This window comes from Astyanax mexicanus, chromosome 16 (assembly GCF_023375975.1).
Source record: "Astyanax mexicanus isolate ESR-SI-001 chromosome 16, AstMex3_surface, whole genome shotgun sequence".
NCBI classification, from domain to species: domain Eukaryota; kingdom Metazoa; phylum Chordata; class Actinopteri; order Characiformes; family Acestrorhamphidae; genus Astyanax; species Astyanax mexicanus.
The window spans coordinates 11,270,497-11,286,557 of NC_064423.1; the positions used below are offsets into that span (position 1 = coordinate 11,270,497).

Genomic DNA, 16,061 nt, shown 5'->3' on the forward strand with positions numbered 1-16,061 from the left:
GTAACACAAATATCTAGAATTAATTATTGAGCTAAAATTACATTCATTGACCCAAAAAATTGACCAACAACTCTAGGTTAAGCGAAACGCATTAGGTTTGAAGCAGAATTATATATTTGGTTTAAGAATTTCCCAGGAGTGTCTCCGCTAGATTCCAACACTTTCTTGGCCTACCCGGTTGCCAGATTTATTGGTAATGAAGCATTTATGGGAAAAGCTCAGACCCCAGCTTCGGCCATTTAGGACTGTGCAGGATCTACATGCCCAACTGCAACATTTGCAGCAAAATTATCCTACGGAACCTTTATACCTCCATACCTAACCTTACTTTGTGTTGTATCTAGCCTAGAGGAAGCTTAACATGGTTCAATTTTAGTGTTTCTCTAATAAATGTATTATTTTACTCTAATATTGAAATCACGTACATATATCATCCTTACATTTACACATAAGAAGTTTAATTCCATTCCAACAACATCTTGGTGCATTGTTTTTTGTGCAAAATCTAGAACAAAGCTCTTATAATAGTATCATGGATATGTATATGTCATATTAAGTACTATTAAATATTAAGTATTGTATGCACTACTTTATGTACTGTCCTAAATACATTCTCATCCATCCTACAGGGTCTGGGCTTCAGTATAGTGGGAGGCAGAGACAGCATGTACGGTCCAATGGGAATCTACGTGAAGACGATTTTTCCTGGTGGTGCAGCTGCAGCTGATGGAAGACTGCAGGAAGGTAGAAAGAACAGCACTTATTAAACTCCAGCTACTGACTGTGCTTTGATTGACAGCATTATTTATTTAATTTTGAAGCCACATAGTAAATCTATTGATACCCAATACTGATCGATTAGGTCAGTAAGAGCATTGAGTCAGTTATCAGTAGTTTGATTGTGTGTGTCATGTAGATATATAACATATTGCAATTTATCAGTGTGTGTTGTGTGTGTGTGTGTTTTTTGCGTGTGTATGTTTCATGTGTGTTGTGTGTGCGTGTTTTGCAGGAGATGAAATTCTGGAGCTGAATGGAGAGTCTCTACATGGTCTTTCTCATGAAGATGCTTTACATAGGTTTAAAGTAAGCCATTCATATTTCTGTTTCCATCCATTTGTCAATCCATCTATTACTTTATCCATCTATCATCTATTCATCCGTCTATCTATATTGTATGTCCATCCACCCATTTATTCATTCAAACATCCGTTCACCCATCTGTCTATCCATCTATATTTTATGTCCATCCATTCATTTGTATTATGTCTATCCAGCTATACATTTATTCTTCCATGTCTTTCTATCCACCCATCCTTCCATATGCCTATTCTTCCACATTTATTTATATATTCAAATGCCTATTCTTTAAGAAACCCATCCATCCATCCATCCATCCATCCATCCACCCAGCCTCTATTCATCCATCCATCTACTTATTTATTCATCCATGAACCCATCTATCTATGGATTTTACTGTAAATATATATATTTCCTTTATACGTGGCTACTTCAAACTCCAATTATCAAATCATCTATCCATCAATACAATCATCCGTTATTTATTATTTTTAACTGGCTACTTTCATCCATCCATCCATCCATCCATCCATCCATCCATTCAAATGCCTATTCTTTAATGCACATATCCATCCATCCATCAATGTATGTCCATCTATCCATCCATCCACATGCCTATTCATCCACATTCATTTATATATTCAAATGCCTGTTCTTCAATACATCTATCCATCCATCTATCAATGTATGTCCATCCATAAATATCCATATCCATCCAACCCATATGCCTATTCATCCACATTTTTTAACTATACAAATGCACATTCTTCTATGCACCCATTCATTCATCCATTCATACATCCATCCATCCATCAATCCATTCAAATGCCTATTCTTTAATACACCTCTCCATCCATCCATCCATCCATGTATGCCCATCCATTTATCCATCCATCCATTCATTCATCCATATGCCTATTTATCCACATTCATTTCATTATATTCAAATTCCTATTCTTCAATACACCTCTCCATCCATCCATCCATCCATCCATCCATCCATTAATGTATGTCCATCCATCCAACTATTCATGTTTGTCCATTAATCCATGCACCCATCTGTCTATGAATTTTTCTGTAAAAATGTTCAACCAGTTACTTTAGCTTCCATCCATCCATAAATCCATCCATCCACTCATCTGCCTCACATCCATTATTTTTACTAGAACAAATTTATTTTGAGTTATGGATCACTCTTATTGATCAATACTGATTTAATCACAACATACATGTACTCCTCTATTTATCTGTTTATCTATTCCTGTTCAAAGCCTTCTCCCTCCCTGTCTCCCTCTCTGCTTTCTAAAGCAAGTGAAGAAGGGTTTGCTGACGCTGGTGGTGCGGACGAGTCTGCGGATGGACGCTCTGTCGGGCAGCGGGACGCAGGCTGCTCAGCTCTGCCGCTCCAGGTCACTCAGCTCTAGCGCAGGAATCAGCAGAACCAGCGCTGACCTGGCTGAATACACCTACCTGGGAAACGCTGTCAAGGCCAGAGACCGGATCATGATGGAGATCATCCTGCAGAAAGGTTTTAATATTACACATTAATATGAATACATTTATTTCCCAACAGCTCTGGAAAAAAATAAGAGACCACTTCAGTTTCTGAATCACTTTCTCTGATTTTGGTATTTCTCCCAAATTCCAAATAAAAATATTGTCCTTTAGAGCATTTATTTACAGAAAATTAAAAATGGCTGAAATAACAAAAAAGATTATTATTTTCAGACCTCAAATAATATAAAGAAAACAAGTTCATATTCATAAAGTTTTAAAAGTCAAAATTTGGTGGAAAATCAATATTTGGTGGAATATCCCTGTTTTTTAATTACAGTTTCATGCATCTTGGCATGTTCTCCTCCACCAGTCTTACACACTGCTTTTGGATAACTTTATGCCAATCCTGGTGCAAAATTTCAAGTAGTTCAGCTTGGTTTGATGGCTTGTGGTCATTCATCTTCCTCTTGATTATATTCCATTTGTATTATTATAAATTAAATTATCGTCAGTCTAAATTCGTAGTAATTTTTTGTTCCTTGTAATCTTTAGCTTCCTTCCCGAAAATAGCAGTTCAATCTGACACTTCCTTCTAGATGCAACTATTTTTGCAACTGTTTCTTTTATGGTCAATGTAGCTTAGCCGTTTTCTTGCTTTTTGGTTCTGTTTTTGGTTCCATTTAAGTTGGATGGTTTATAGTAAAATATAGTATATTGCCTCCAAGAACAACATATATTTTAGTATCAACATAATTAACAACATAAATCATGCAGTTCTAAGAAACATTGTACAGTGAGATAACAGCATGTTTGTGTATAGAGGTTGGCGTGGGCCTGGGCATCGGTCTGTGCTGTGTGCCCTCTGCTGAGGGCTGCCCGGGTATCTACATTCACACCCTGTCACCAGGCTCCGTGGCACACATGGATGGACGCTTGAGGTAAGTCAAGTACTTACGATATACAGCTCTGGAAAAAATAAAGAGACCACTTAAATTTCAAATCAGTTTCTCTGATTTGGCTGTTTATAGGTATATGTTTGAATAAAAAAAAACATTGTTGTTTTATTCTAAAAACTACGGACAGCATTTCTTCCAAATAAAAATATTGTCATTTAAAGCATTTATTTGCAGAAAATGAGAAATAGCTGAAATAACAAATAATGCCTAAAATAATGCAAAGAAAACAAGTTCATATTCCTAAAGTTTTCAGACTTCGGAAATCAATATTTAGTGGAATGACCCTGGTTTCTAATCACAGTCTTCTTGGCATGTTCTTCTCCACCAGTCTTACACACTGCTTTTGGATAACTTTATGCTAGTTCAGCAGTTCAGCAGTTCAGCTTGGTTTGATGGCTTGTGATCATCCATTTTCCTTTGATTATATTCCAGAGGTTTTAAATTTGGTCAAATCAAAGGAACCTTTTTATGGGATAACAAGCTTAAAAGGTGCTTTACTTACCCACATTTTTAGAAAAGATAAGTGAGTAGATTAATCCAGGGGTCTTCGGGACAATTAAGTATTTGCAGCTACTGGACATCAGCGTGAATCCTGCATATAAAAAAGTGCCAAAGGCAAAGTGCAATATAGACTAGGGTACTGGTAGCGACGCCTTGCAAAATCTGGACACTGTATTATACAACTGTACCAACAGAGCATCAATAAGCAGCAGGTTATAAATATAACTAACTGATGGTAATCACAGCAGCCTTGTAACAGATCAAAAGATGAAAATGCTCCTTTCCCTCCAAACTTCTTAAACTGGCAGCTCAAGTAATTAATCTACTTTTCCTGTTAATATTAACTTTACTCTCATGACTGTATTTATGTTGCAGCACTGTTTGCGGTCCTTAACGCTATTTGTGTACATAGGCTATTTAACTAAAAGTGTGACTTATAGTCAGGTGCGCTCAAAAACATTACGGAAATTACGGTACTCAAACAACAAACAAATAATAACACACCAAGAAGTAGATGCTGGAATGATGCAATGATCCTGTGTCACATTTGCACACAATTGTTGCAGCTGGGCCTGTAGATGCTTCACACTCGTAGCTTATCAAAGCTGCTGCTGGAATGTATTATAGATGAACAATCTGGCAACCAAGAAGGCCATGAAAGTGTTTCATTTTGGCACAAACATTCCAGCAAGGAAACCCTTGCTGCACATATTGCTGTTATTGCTATTAGTCAGCACAAGACAAAATTGAAGTCTTCACCATGAACCTTCATACTGTTGTCAGACAAAAACTGCTTTCTTAGTCATGAATGAAAAATCCACTTTTTCTTGTTCTTTGTAAAATACTATAGGTCTCTCTGAGTTGAGTATGCATGCTGCACATAAAACTTCTCCTTAACCTCCATTGTCTGCAGTAACTAGTAAAAGAAAAGCCTCAGAAATACAGAAAGAGTCAATCAGAGAGATGTTAGGTGTCTACTTCAACCAGTGAGTTCATGGCCTCGCCCACCTTGGCTCGGGAGCGCCCACAGGCAGAGCTGAAGGCCCGGGCTGGTGCAGAACTAAGGAGGAGCTTACAGATTCTGTTTACAGCTGCTAGTTAGTGTTAGCTATCTTGTGTAAGTAACTATAGGTTTAAATTGGATCTCCGGTGGATTTTTAGCACTTAGTGCTGTATCTTTACAACTAGGCCTGTATCTCTTAACATTTTGTCTATTGAGTTTTAGAGCTATACATTTGACTGGGGGGAAGGCAGGAATGTGTTCTCTGTGTTCTCTGCAGCGCTGTTAACCAATCAGAGGTGATATGTTTGCATGTATGAATATTCATGAGCAAGAGCCAAAACCTGTCTTTTTTAGAGACCAGTAATTCAGTGATCTAAAGCAGGGCTAAATAGAAACACCTGAGTGCCTTTTTTTTTTTTTTCACAAAAAACGGCTCACATGGAGACCACAACTAGACATTTTAAAATGAATGAAAAAACAATGGAAAGAGAACTTTTAACAGAAGATTTATTCCCCAAAAGTGTATTGTACTGTTGTTTTTCTTTGTTCTAATCATTAAAAGCAGAATTTCTGACACTTCCCGCTCTTTTACCCTCTCTCTAAATGTGCGTCTCAGATGTGGCGATGAGATCATGGAGATTAATGACACGGTGGTTTGCAGCATGTCATTAAATGATGTGTACGCGGTTCTGAGCCACTGCAGTCCGGGTCCGGTTCAGGTCATCATCAGTCGACACCCCGACCCAAAAGTAGGTTGAACATCTCATCACAAATCTGAGTCTGCTTAGCCCTTAACCCACATTATACTGAGTGACTCTAAAGACTATTATTATTTTAATGCACATTAATAATGCAGACAGGAATAGTGTAGCTACTGATTATGCATTCACAGCATTTACATTCCATCTCTATACAATTACACTTTTTATCTCGATTATTGTAGTAGCACATTCTTGCATCTCCAAAATGTCAAATTATGGATGATAGAAAAAACTTCTCTTTCAATGTAAAGTAATGTAAAAAAGTCATTTTGGACCATTTCTTCATTTGTCATGAAGATTTGCATGATGTTAGAACCAACAATGTTTTTGTTTGATTGGGAAAACTCTCTTATGATTTAATGGTGGGTAAAATTTTACAAAAGTATTTATTATGAACAATAACTGTGTGTGTTTTTGTCTGTGTGTATGTCCAGGTTTCTGAACAGCAACTGAATGAGGCAATTGCCCAGGCGGTAGAGAACAGCAAACTGAAGAGAGACAAGAGCCAGTGGAGTATAGAGGGTAAGGATGACTGAGCACAAGCACTCTCTATAGGCACGTTGATGTTCCATCACTGGCTCAGTTAAATACAAGCTGAAAAAAGAAAAAGCTGGGGCAGTACGGAAGAAGGCAAATCAAAATACAAGGTGTGAGCAAAAATATCTCATTGCTGTCTTACACCCCACCAACAGTCTATTTTCACGCCTTCCATCTGCTTTGTTTAAATAGCAAAGGCGCTTGTAAGTGAGCCTTAAAGTGAGATGGTCTTGAAGTGTTAAGGTAAATATCTGGCCTATTGCTAACTTAGCAACGGAAAACACAGCTGCACCACTGACTGAAAACAATGTAAGCAGACGCCAACAGTCAGGAGTTCATTGCTATCTTGGCAGTGAATTGTCAATAGGCGCTTCTTCAGTGTGCGAAGAAATTCCACAGCAAAATTTAAAGTTTTAAATTAACTATTTAAGAGTTGGATTTAATACTGTCCTTGATAACATATGGCCCACTCACTATATAGTTAAAATAACTCCACAAGACTAAAGTTGCTAGAGTTAAAGTTGTAGAGTTTAATTAATAAATGAATAAATCAGAAAACAAAACATGCTTTTTTCCAAAACATCTGATACAAGACCCATGTCTCTAAAATATGTACACTGTCTGGTAAGTCAATAGAATAAGTTTCTTCTTATAAATATTTAGGCCTTATGCTAGTTGATAATCTTTCTTTTAAAACACATATTGAGTATATCACTAAAAAGCTAAAGCTGAAACTGGGATTTTATTTTAGGAACCGTTCTTGCTTCACCCAACCGGCTAGGAAATGATTAGTTGAAGCAACCTTTTTACCAGTCTTAGATTATGGGGATATATTATATAGAATTGCCCCAAAGACAACACTGCAATCATTCTGCATTGAGATTTATAACAAGCACCAAATTCTTAATGCATCACTGTAGACTGTATGAAATGAGACCATGTTGGGATCCACTATCAGTAATAATAAAACACTGGGCTGTTTTTGTGTATAAAGTAATTATTGGTCAGCTTCCCTCATACTTGTCTGAATTATTGACCAGAAATAGTTCTTTGTATAAGTTACGCTCTAATAGTAATATAACACTGGATATTCCCGCTGTTCAGTCTGAATTTGGAAAGAAATCTTTCAGTTATGATGCACCTCCAACTTGGAATGATCTTCAGAAACATTTTAGATTAGATCAGTTTATCTAACTGAAGGAATTCAAATCATCTGTCACAAGTTTTTATACATATGCTTGCTCTTGTTAAATTATTTTGTTTGCATGTATATGTGTATTTAGTTGGTTAGTGTTTTTGTGCTGCTGTCTCGGCCAGGCCTCACTTGTAAAAGAGATTTTTAGTCTCAATGTGACTTCCCTGGTAAATAAATAACCACCGTATAGAGTCATATATTAAATGTATGTTCCTCTCATCTGTGTTAACACATTTTACCCCACAGGGTAAAATAACTCTTTTGTTTTTGTTAATTAAATTTTTTAAGTTAATTTGAATTTATTATTTTGTATGTTTTCTGAACTCCCCCCAAAACTATATACCAGAGTAAAATAAAATAAAACATGAGCTATGTAAAATATGACTTGTTAGCAACATTAGCCTTATATATCCAGTGCAAACCTAAACAAGCACACTGACTGTTCACCTACATGTGGACTTTTCCTATCGCAGGTTTGAGACGCCTGGAGCCCACACATTGTTCACATAGCCGGCAGAAGTGTGAGCACTGTCTGGAGCGAAGTCAAAGCCAGCTGACCTGCAGACGGGCCCAGAAACCCATGATCCGCTCATGCAGTGAAGGTGCCTACAGTCAGCGGTGTCCAACAGCCAGCACCAACACACTGCCCTATCTGCCCTCAGAGCAAATCACCAGGGTACACAGCATGGACACCTCAATCACAGCCAACTGTGAAGCTCCAACCAATGGGAGGTTGTCCCCGGCTTTGTACGCCGAGGACGACTACAACGTACCCTACAACTCTCCAGTGAACTTTGTAGGTCAGCAGGCAGTAGATGGAGCGGTTGGGAGGCCGAGGGGGTTTAAAGCCAGACCGCGCTCTCTTCCTCGGCGGTACTGCCGGAGACAGGATGTCACCAGCGAAGAGGCGTTAACCGACTCAAGCGGCTCCAGTCAAGGTTCACCAGAGAAAGAGGAAGACCATCTGCCTTCACAATCTTACTGCCAGGTAAGACTTTCACTTTTAGGTTGAAACTGATGGTGAGCTGCTGATTTTTTAATCAAGGGTCCAACTTTTGATTAGAAACGGATTTAAATTAGCTGCAAACATCATTTCATTCAAACTAGTGGAAATTAGTGGTAATACTAATAATATGTTTTCAAATTCATTGTTATATTTCTTCATTTTCTAAATATAGTATAACTCCTTCCCACAGCAGTCAAACATAAGTGATATCTAGTAAATGGTTCAGGGAAGTTTCTGTTGCTTATATGTTCTGCACTTCTGCATTCGCTTCACATCAGTAAAGAGCAGGATGTCGCAAATCGTGACAAGTCAATTGCCCATAAATGGTAGCTGAGTGAAAGCAGGAGTGAATTGCTTGAAAGACTTGCTATCTGGTCTGCTGTCAGAGTGTGAATGCACAGCATGCTTACAGCTTTCATGTTTACAGTTATTTTCACTTTTTGAACCAACGCCTCTAATGTCTGGGTATGCACACAGAAACCACATCCACCAGTAAATGCATCTACCAAGTTACTGTAGGCCTACTCTCAAAAAAAGAATAAATCACTAATTATTTACAGTGGTTTTACAAACTCTTGTGGTCAGTTCAACTTAAATTAGTAATGTTTACCTAAAATAATTAAATTAGCATAAAACATTCCTAAATAGCTGCTGATGGAAGAATGTTTCATTAGCGGTCACTTCAGCCACACTTAATAGCAGGGATAGTGGAAACTGGCTTCTAAAGCCTTTCACACATAAACTAAAAAAAAGTATAATATAATAGATAGATATAGATATATAACGGAATAGGTAAGGTAGCCTGAGGGGGAATGACTAGACACTGATGGTTGGAGAGGGGGGAAATATGCACTGCAATTATACATGCAATTCCTGTTTTTTTTTTTTTTTGTTTTTTTTTATACAGTAAAATCATTTAGTGAATACCTGTTTAACTATATTCAGTTGTAAAACTGTACAACGGAAAAGGAGAATTTTTGGACTAATTTAAATAAATTGCGTCAATTGGAAACACATATTTGAATTACGTTTTTTTTAAATCAACTCAGTTGTTAAACCTAAATATCGGATTGTTTTCAAGTCAGCAGTTTGCATTAATGAAATTTGCATTAACTTAAATGTGTGGCAAGACAACTTAAACTATTCAATAACTTAATGTCAATAACTTAAATGATTTGAGTTTAAATAAAACACTGAACTAAGTACAGACTACTTAAGGGAATTAAGTTAAGTGCACTTTTAAATAAACAAAACTATAATTCATTAAAAAAGTTTGAACATGTATTTTTTTATGAAGAACGAGTGAATAATCCTAATTGAACCATTATCTGTTAGAGGTAAGGAACACTGTAGCACTAGCTATTGATAAAATAATTAGCAATGGCGTTAGTAATTAAATATTTACAATGCTTGTTAGGATTTTTTTGGTTCCAGACATCTTTTGGACAATTAATCAAAAGGTTAATCAAAACAGATTTCTCTCCTGCCGCCCAACAGCATAACACTGAGGAACCCTGAGTGTTCCAGTAAGCCAGGGCGATTAAATAGCTAGCAGTTCATCCCACAAAGCTTGTTTTACCACGGTAAACATGCAGGCTACAGTCCAATAATACTCGCCTCTGAACTGCTTTTTTTCTGTTAATGTACTGGAAAATTTACTGGAAACATTTTTACAGTATAGTGTCAAGAGAAACTGGAATTCACACATTAGAATTGGTATGTAAACTTTTTTAAATTTCATGCCATCTCATTCACATAATGGGCAATATTGAGGTCAGCAAAAAATATTCAATCTAATTAATGTGACAGGCTTACTGTACATACCAGCATATATTTATTTATGTAAAATTGACAAAAAATTTAAAATCCATTTTTGGGTGCATATCACAACATTGCAGTTAGTTCACTAATTTTGTCATTTTGTCTGATTCTGATGTTTTTGGTCTCTCCACATGCTTCTAGTTTTTCTGCAGTATATACAAGGCTTTGAGAAAGATCTCAAGGCTTCTGTTTAAGAAAGTACGTGGGATTCTCGCATTTCCTCTTTCCAGGCTGGTGAATCTGTTGCACGTGGGTGAAACTGAATTGTGCAGATTTATGTATGACATGAATTATACTCGTTCTTTTGTAGCGTACACACCAAGATGCTCCATCTGCAACATGATGTTGTGCTCGTGATGTTGAGTCTGAATCTCTTGACTGTGCTGGTTGCAGCGTTTGGCATGGTGCATGCTTATGGTGCGTGTGGTTAGTTGTATTGGTGGTGTCTGCATCAGTGGTGCATGTCGCAATGATAGCAAGCGGATATGTTTCTACACCTTTGTAAAAGGCTATGCACAAAGTGTCAAGATCACCCAACCATTTCCTGTTTGTGTGACAGGAAGTGGACGAATGTTCAGAAGGAACTAAAACAGCACTCTCAGAACCTGCTACTGCTGCTGGAGCGCCTGAAAACTCACACAGGGACTGCAGACAACACAAAGGTACAGAGAATGCTTCATAAGGGTATTTTTAAATGTGTATCTGTATGTTATTGGTTAATGTATAGTTGTTTTATGAATTATTTAATAATCAGGATGATATAAATTTATGTACACTTTGAGCTGTCACTATTTTCTATAATAGGTTTTACAACGATCAAGCATAACATTATGACCTCCTTCCTGTGTCTACACCCATTATCCATTATTCCACAACTCCCCTGAAAATATATTGTAGGGTATATTTTGTGTAGTTCTATAATTATAGATTATAGAATTATAGATAATTATTGTAGTTCTTCTGTTAATCCATGTTTTTCAATGTTCAGGACCACCTCAGGGTACCTACTATTTCGGGGGTGGGTCATTATTCTCAGTCAGTATTATGTAGTGACTATACTGGCATGGTGGTGGTGTATGAGGTATTAGTGTGTGTTGTGCTGGTATGAGTGGATTAGACAGAGCAGTGCTGCTGGAGTTTTTAAACCCAGTGTCTATAAAGGATTATGGCTCTTCCTCATGAATATTCATACATGCAAACACATCTCGCCTCTGATTGGCTAACAGCACTGAGAAGCAGTGAGATGAACAACACTAAGAAATGTTTTAAAATAAAGTCTTTGCAAAGTCATATATGTTTCTTTACAACATGTGTAATAATGCCCTGCTAAGTGCAGTTTAGCCACTGACCTACTCTAAGAGTCTCTATAAAACGTAAAATCCACCGGAGATCCTATGTAAACCTAGGTAAACACACAGTGGTGGGTAGTCCAGATCCAGAAAGTAAAAATCCACCATGGGGTTTTGTTGGCTGAGCTGCAGCAGAGCCACCCAAGCAGTTGAAACACAAAATTCCAGGGTGGATTTTTACTTTCAACTATTTTTTTTAACTAGTAAACCATTGGTTCCTTAGCTCTGAATTACTGGGTCAGGCATATAACTTGTATGTGTTATTTGCACAAACCACACAGGAATGAACTGCCATGCTGTTTTCAACGCTGTCAGCTCCTGTCTGAGGAGACGTGTCACTGCCCGGCATCAGCTCTGCCTGCTGGCAATCACGAGCCAAGTTGGGCATGGCCATGAATGCTAATTAACATTTTCTTTTACTAGCGACAATGGAGGTTGAGCAGTTCATGTGCAGTATGCATATAGAACTCAGAGAAACCTATAGTATTTCACAAAGAACAAGAAAAAGTGGATTTTAATTAAAGGAGACCTTTAAAGATGTTGGTCATAATATTATGCTTGATTGGCATATTTCAATGCAGTCTGTAATATAAATACTTATTTTCACAAACATTGATTGGAAACTTAACAATTTAGGACCTAAGTAAAAGCTTCCCAGACAAGGATTAAGTCTAGCCTTGGACCAAACAGCATTTTGAATTTTGAGGAGTTTTGGTCATTAAAAGACAAGTATAGTCTACAACTAGGCTTAATCCCTGTCTGGGATTAAACTCATCCATAGTGTCTTCACGTTATAGTAAAGTATTTCTGACTTTTACTTCACGATTCAGGCTCAGAGACCTCCAATCACGTGTGCAGTCCAACAAAGCGAGCAGGCCTGAGACGTCAAGCCAACGTGGACTCAAGCCCAGATCAGCAAATCGACCCTTGGGTGAAGCAAACAGAAGATAGTCCAGAGAAGCACCTCTACCACCGTAAAACCATGAGTGACCACAATGGGAATAGTGAGATTAATGGCACAACATCTGAAACCACAGATACCATCTTAAGCTCCCAATCAGAGGAAAGCCCTGGTGCTAGAAAGGGGCCTCCAGTGGCTCCGAAGCCTACCTGGGTACGCCAAAGCCTCAGAAGCATTAAATCTGGGAAGTCGCCAGCAGAGGCTTTTAAACATCCAGACAAAAGGAGCCAAGACACGGGAAGGACCTTCGGCGTTAGTCTGAGAGCCACTTCGTCGGCAACGAATCAATCAATCAAACAAAAGATCAGCTCTTTTGAGACCTTCTCTAACTCTGATGGAGGAGACAAACACGAGAGGACCAGCAGAAGACTAGCAGCATCATCTTCATCTCTTCCTCCAGCGGAGAAAAGCCAGCCTAGGTTTGAGAGGACGCAGCCTGCAGAAACCAACAGTTTTATCAAGAGACAGGACTGTGAGAAACCTTCTGAGCCAGACACTTCAGAGCCATGCCCCATCACTGAAACATCTTCAGAAGCAGAGCAACCAACCTCAGATGAAAAATCAGATGTTATCCCTGAGACAAATGATCTGAATGAGGTTGAAGAACCCTCTGAAGATCCTACAAGCCCTCCAGAAGAGAGTACATCACCTGCCAAGGAAGAGGACGAAGCAAGTCCTCCTGAGAAGGACTTGCCTTCGATTGGACACTCGCCGAGAAGATCCAGCAGTTCCAAAGATCCACCTTCAGTGAAGACCTCAACACTGGAAGGTCAAGAAGATCAAAGAAGGACATCCGCAAGCCTAAGAACCAGGAGTCTACCTTTGAACACCAACCCACCTACTGATGCCCATAACCAAGGTGGTCTTGACGGGGATAGTCTTGAGATCATTCTGTCGTTCAGCAACCAGGTGTCCAATGCCTTGATGCGCTCTATGCAGTCCCTTCCCCAGTCACCATGCCTAAAATTGGGAAACCCCTGGAGCGCCCCACCTGGATCTTCTCACTCAAACCCCTCTGAAGACGAGACTCCACTATCTCCTGTACCAGACAGTAACGAAAAGGGATTCTCTGTGAGGTATTCTTTGATTTTTCTACTATTTTTACCACGACTGTACTGCATGTTGAACAGGTGGAAGCTACTGTATGCATTCATAAGATAAGGAGTCTGTAGAAGTTTAAGGTGTAGACGTTTTCCATATAATGTTACACAATGCTTTAATATTTATAAATAGCTTATGCCAGTACAACTTAATGCAGGTGTTACCGATGACAATTGTGCTACCACTTTAGTCTGAGGGCTTCAAAAACATTTACAGACCTTGTTTTGTCTTAAAAATTATACATCCTTTGGAAATTATTCAAATTCTTCCATAAAAGTTTATAAATCATATGCCATTTATAAATAGTCAAGCACTGCTTTCTGAATGCATTATTCAGTGTTTATGTAAATATAATGAAATAAAGTGCTACTGATTTCTTTTGTTGTCTGTGCAAGAGGCATAAAACATGATAAGCGCATTCGATTCTTTCATGTGAAACCAAAGGAGGAAATGAAGCTAGGCATCTTTCAACTGATACAAGAGGCAGGAACTTATCTGAAGTTCCTGTTCGTACAAAGATACCATCACGCTAGCTCTAGGCACAATTTAAGTACGCTTAAAGAAGGCATCTTTACCTTAAAGTAAATAATCTCAAGGAAGTGCTTAGAAGACTCTGAAATTATTGCAGTCTGCACAATTTAAAGGTGAAACAAAAGTTTAAAGCCTCGTTTGTGAACTGGGTTTTGTATGTTGGTAAAATACCAAGCACAGAGGGCCAGCTTCTTACTTACGTTCTGCTTCTGCTTGGCTTACAGCCTGGCTGAGCTGAGAGAGCGCACTATTGAGAGAGGAGAAGAGAGTGAAAAAGATGAGGGTAAACCTGAACGACCCCTCACCACACCCTCTGCAGTGTGTGCCCAGTCTGTGATATCAGCTCTTCCTTCACAAGAGATCCAGCGCATGATCCAGGAAGTCAAGGATCTTGATGAGGACACCCTAAGGGTGAGTCTTTTTTGGGGGGGGCTATGGGAGTGTTACACTAAAAAATTATTGATTTATTGAACTTAGGTCATTTCCACGTAATACCTAATGACCAGGCTAGGCTAGGCTTGTCTGATTTTGTTTAGTTAATGTATTGATATACCCAGAAATATTGTCAATTTAGGTTCAATACCAGCATAACAATATTCTGTATTTTTTGGACTATAAGGCACACTGTATTATAAGGCGCACTATCAATGGAAGTATATTTTCTGGTCTATTTTTATACATAAGGCACACCGGATTAAAAACGTCACTAGTAAGGTCCTCTACATTGAAGTGAACAAGGGTGTTGCCATGTTTTCCTTCTAATGGGGAAGCTGGGGGAAGTGCCTAAGTAAAGAAATCTGTAATACTTAAGAAAAGAAATCATTCAAAGTTAAATATACATAAACACTTCTGTTTATTAACAGTGAGCTTAGATTTCCAAGAGTGTAAGGGTGAGTTTTCTGTAAAGTTTCTCAAGCACTAAGGCTGGGTGCAGCAGCATTAGCATTAGCCGCTAAACGCAGAGCTAGTGTGACATAAATCCCACCCCCATAGCGCTAGAATGAGGAAGCCGGAGTTCCAGTAGCCCAGGGCGCTATCAGCTAGTGGTTTGTTTACGTAGCTTGTTTTAACATGGCAAACATGCAGACTACAGTCCAAAATACGCGCCTCTGAATGGGAAAAGAGCTAGCATTGCGGTTAGCAGCTAATGCTAATGCTGCTGCACCCAGCCTTAGTGCTGAAGAAACTTTATTAAAAACTTACTCTTATAACTCTGTACTCCATCAAAGTGGCTTTTTACAGAGGCCAACCTCTGTAACAGGAATATCCTTGTAGGGCTCTCTGGATAAGGGCATCTGCTTTAAATGTAAATTTGCTGTAGATTACTGTGCATTACATTACTGTAGTCTACAGTACTGTATATATCTAAATGTTTCTTGACACCCCTTCAAATGAATGCATTCAGCTATTTAATCGCTGACACAGAAGGTGTATATGTGTAAGTGCAGTTCTGCAGTTAAAGTGAATTAGAGAAGTGCATTGAAATGGCAAACTGGTCCCATCCTAATGAGGAAGGAGATGTAGACAACAGCTCATTGACACGACAGGAACCTGGGTCAAACCATCCAGTTCAAATGTAATTTTCTGCACATTGAAATCTATACCAAGTCTACCCTTATCTCCTCCGAGCCTGCCGTATTACAGGAGGCTTCAGACAGAATCACATTAGGGGCTGCTGGGACCATTAGTTGGGAAATCCAGTACATAGCATAGCTGCCATCACATCACACAACCCCCCAGCACTGAAGAAGACATGCCCTAT

General features: G+C 38.6%; 1 protein-coding gene across 3 annotated transcripts in view; it reads left to right on the top strand.

The window, feature by feature from the left end:
- Positions 1 to 16,061, top strand: part of il16 (interleukin 16) — a 61,921-nt gene that overhangs the window by 33,740 nt on the left and 12,120 nt on the right. For all 3 annotated transcript variants that reach the window (XM_007258145.4, XM_022669511.2, XM_007258147.4), the window contains exons 9-18: positions 630 to 744; positions 1,013 to 1,086; positions 2,389 to 2,608; positions 3,398 to 3,515; positions 5,654 to 5,786; positions 6,233 to 6,320; positions 8,004 to 8,518; positions 10,917 to 11,019; positions 12,537 to 13,743; positions 14,524 to 14,710. In XM_007258145.4, the coding sequence (XP_007258207.3) occupies positions 630 to 744; positions 1,013 to 1,086; positions 2,389 to 2,608; positions 3,398 to 3,515; positions 5,654 to 5,786; positions 6,233 to 6,320; positions 8,004 to 8,518; positions 10,917 to 11,019; positions 12,537 to 13,743; positions 14,524 to 14,710 (2,760 nt within the window). The remainder of the gene's footprint in view (positions 1 to 629; positions 745 to 1,012; positions 1,087 to 2,388; positions 2,609 to 3,397; positions 3,516 to 5,653; positions 5,787 to 6,232; positions 6,321 to 8,003; positions 8,519 to 10,916; positions 11,020 to 12,536; positions 13,744 to 14,523; positions 14,711 to 16,061) is intronic.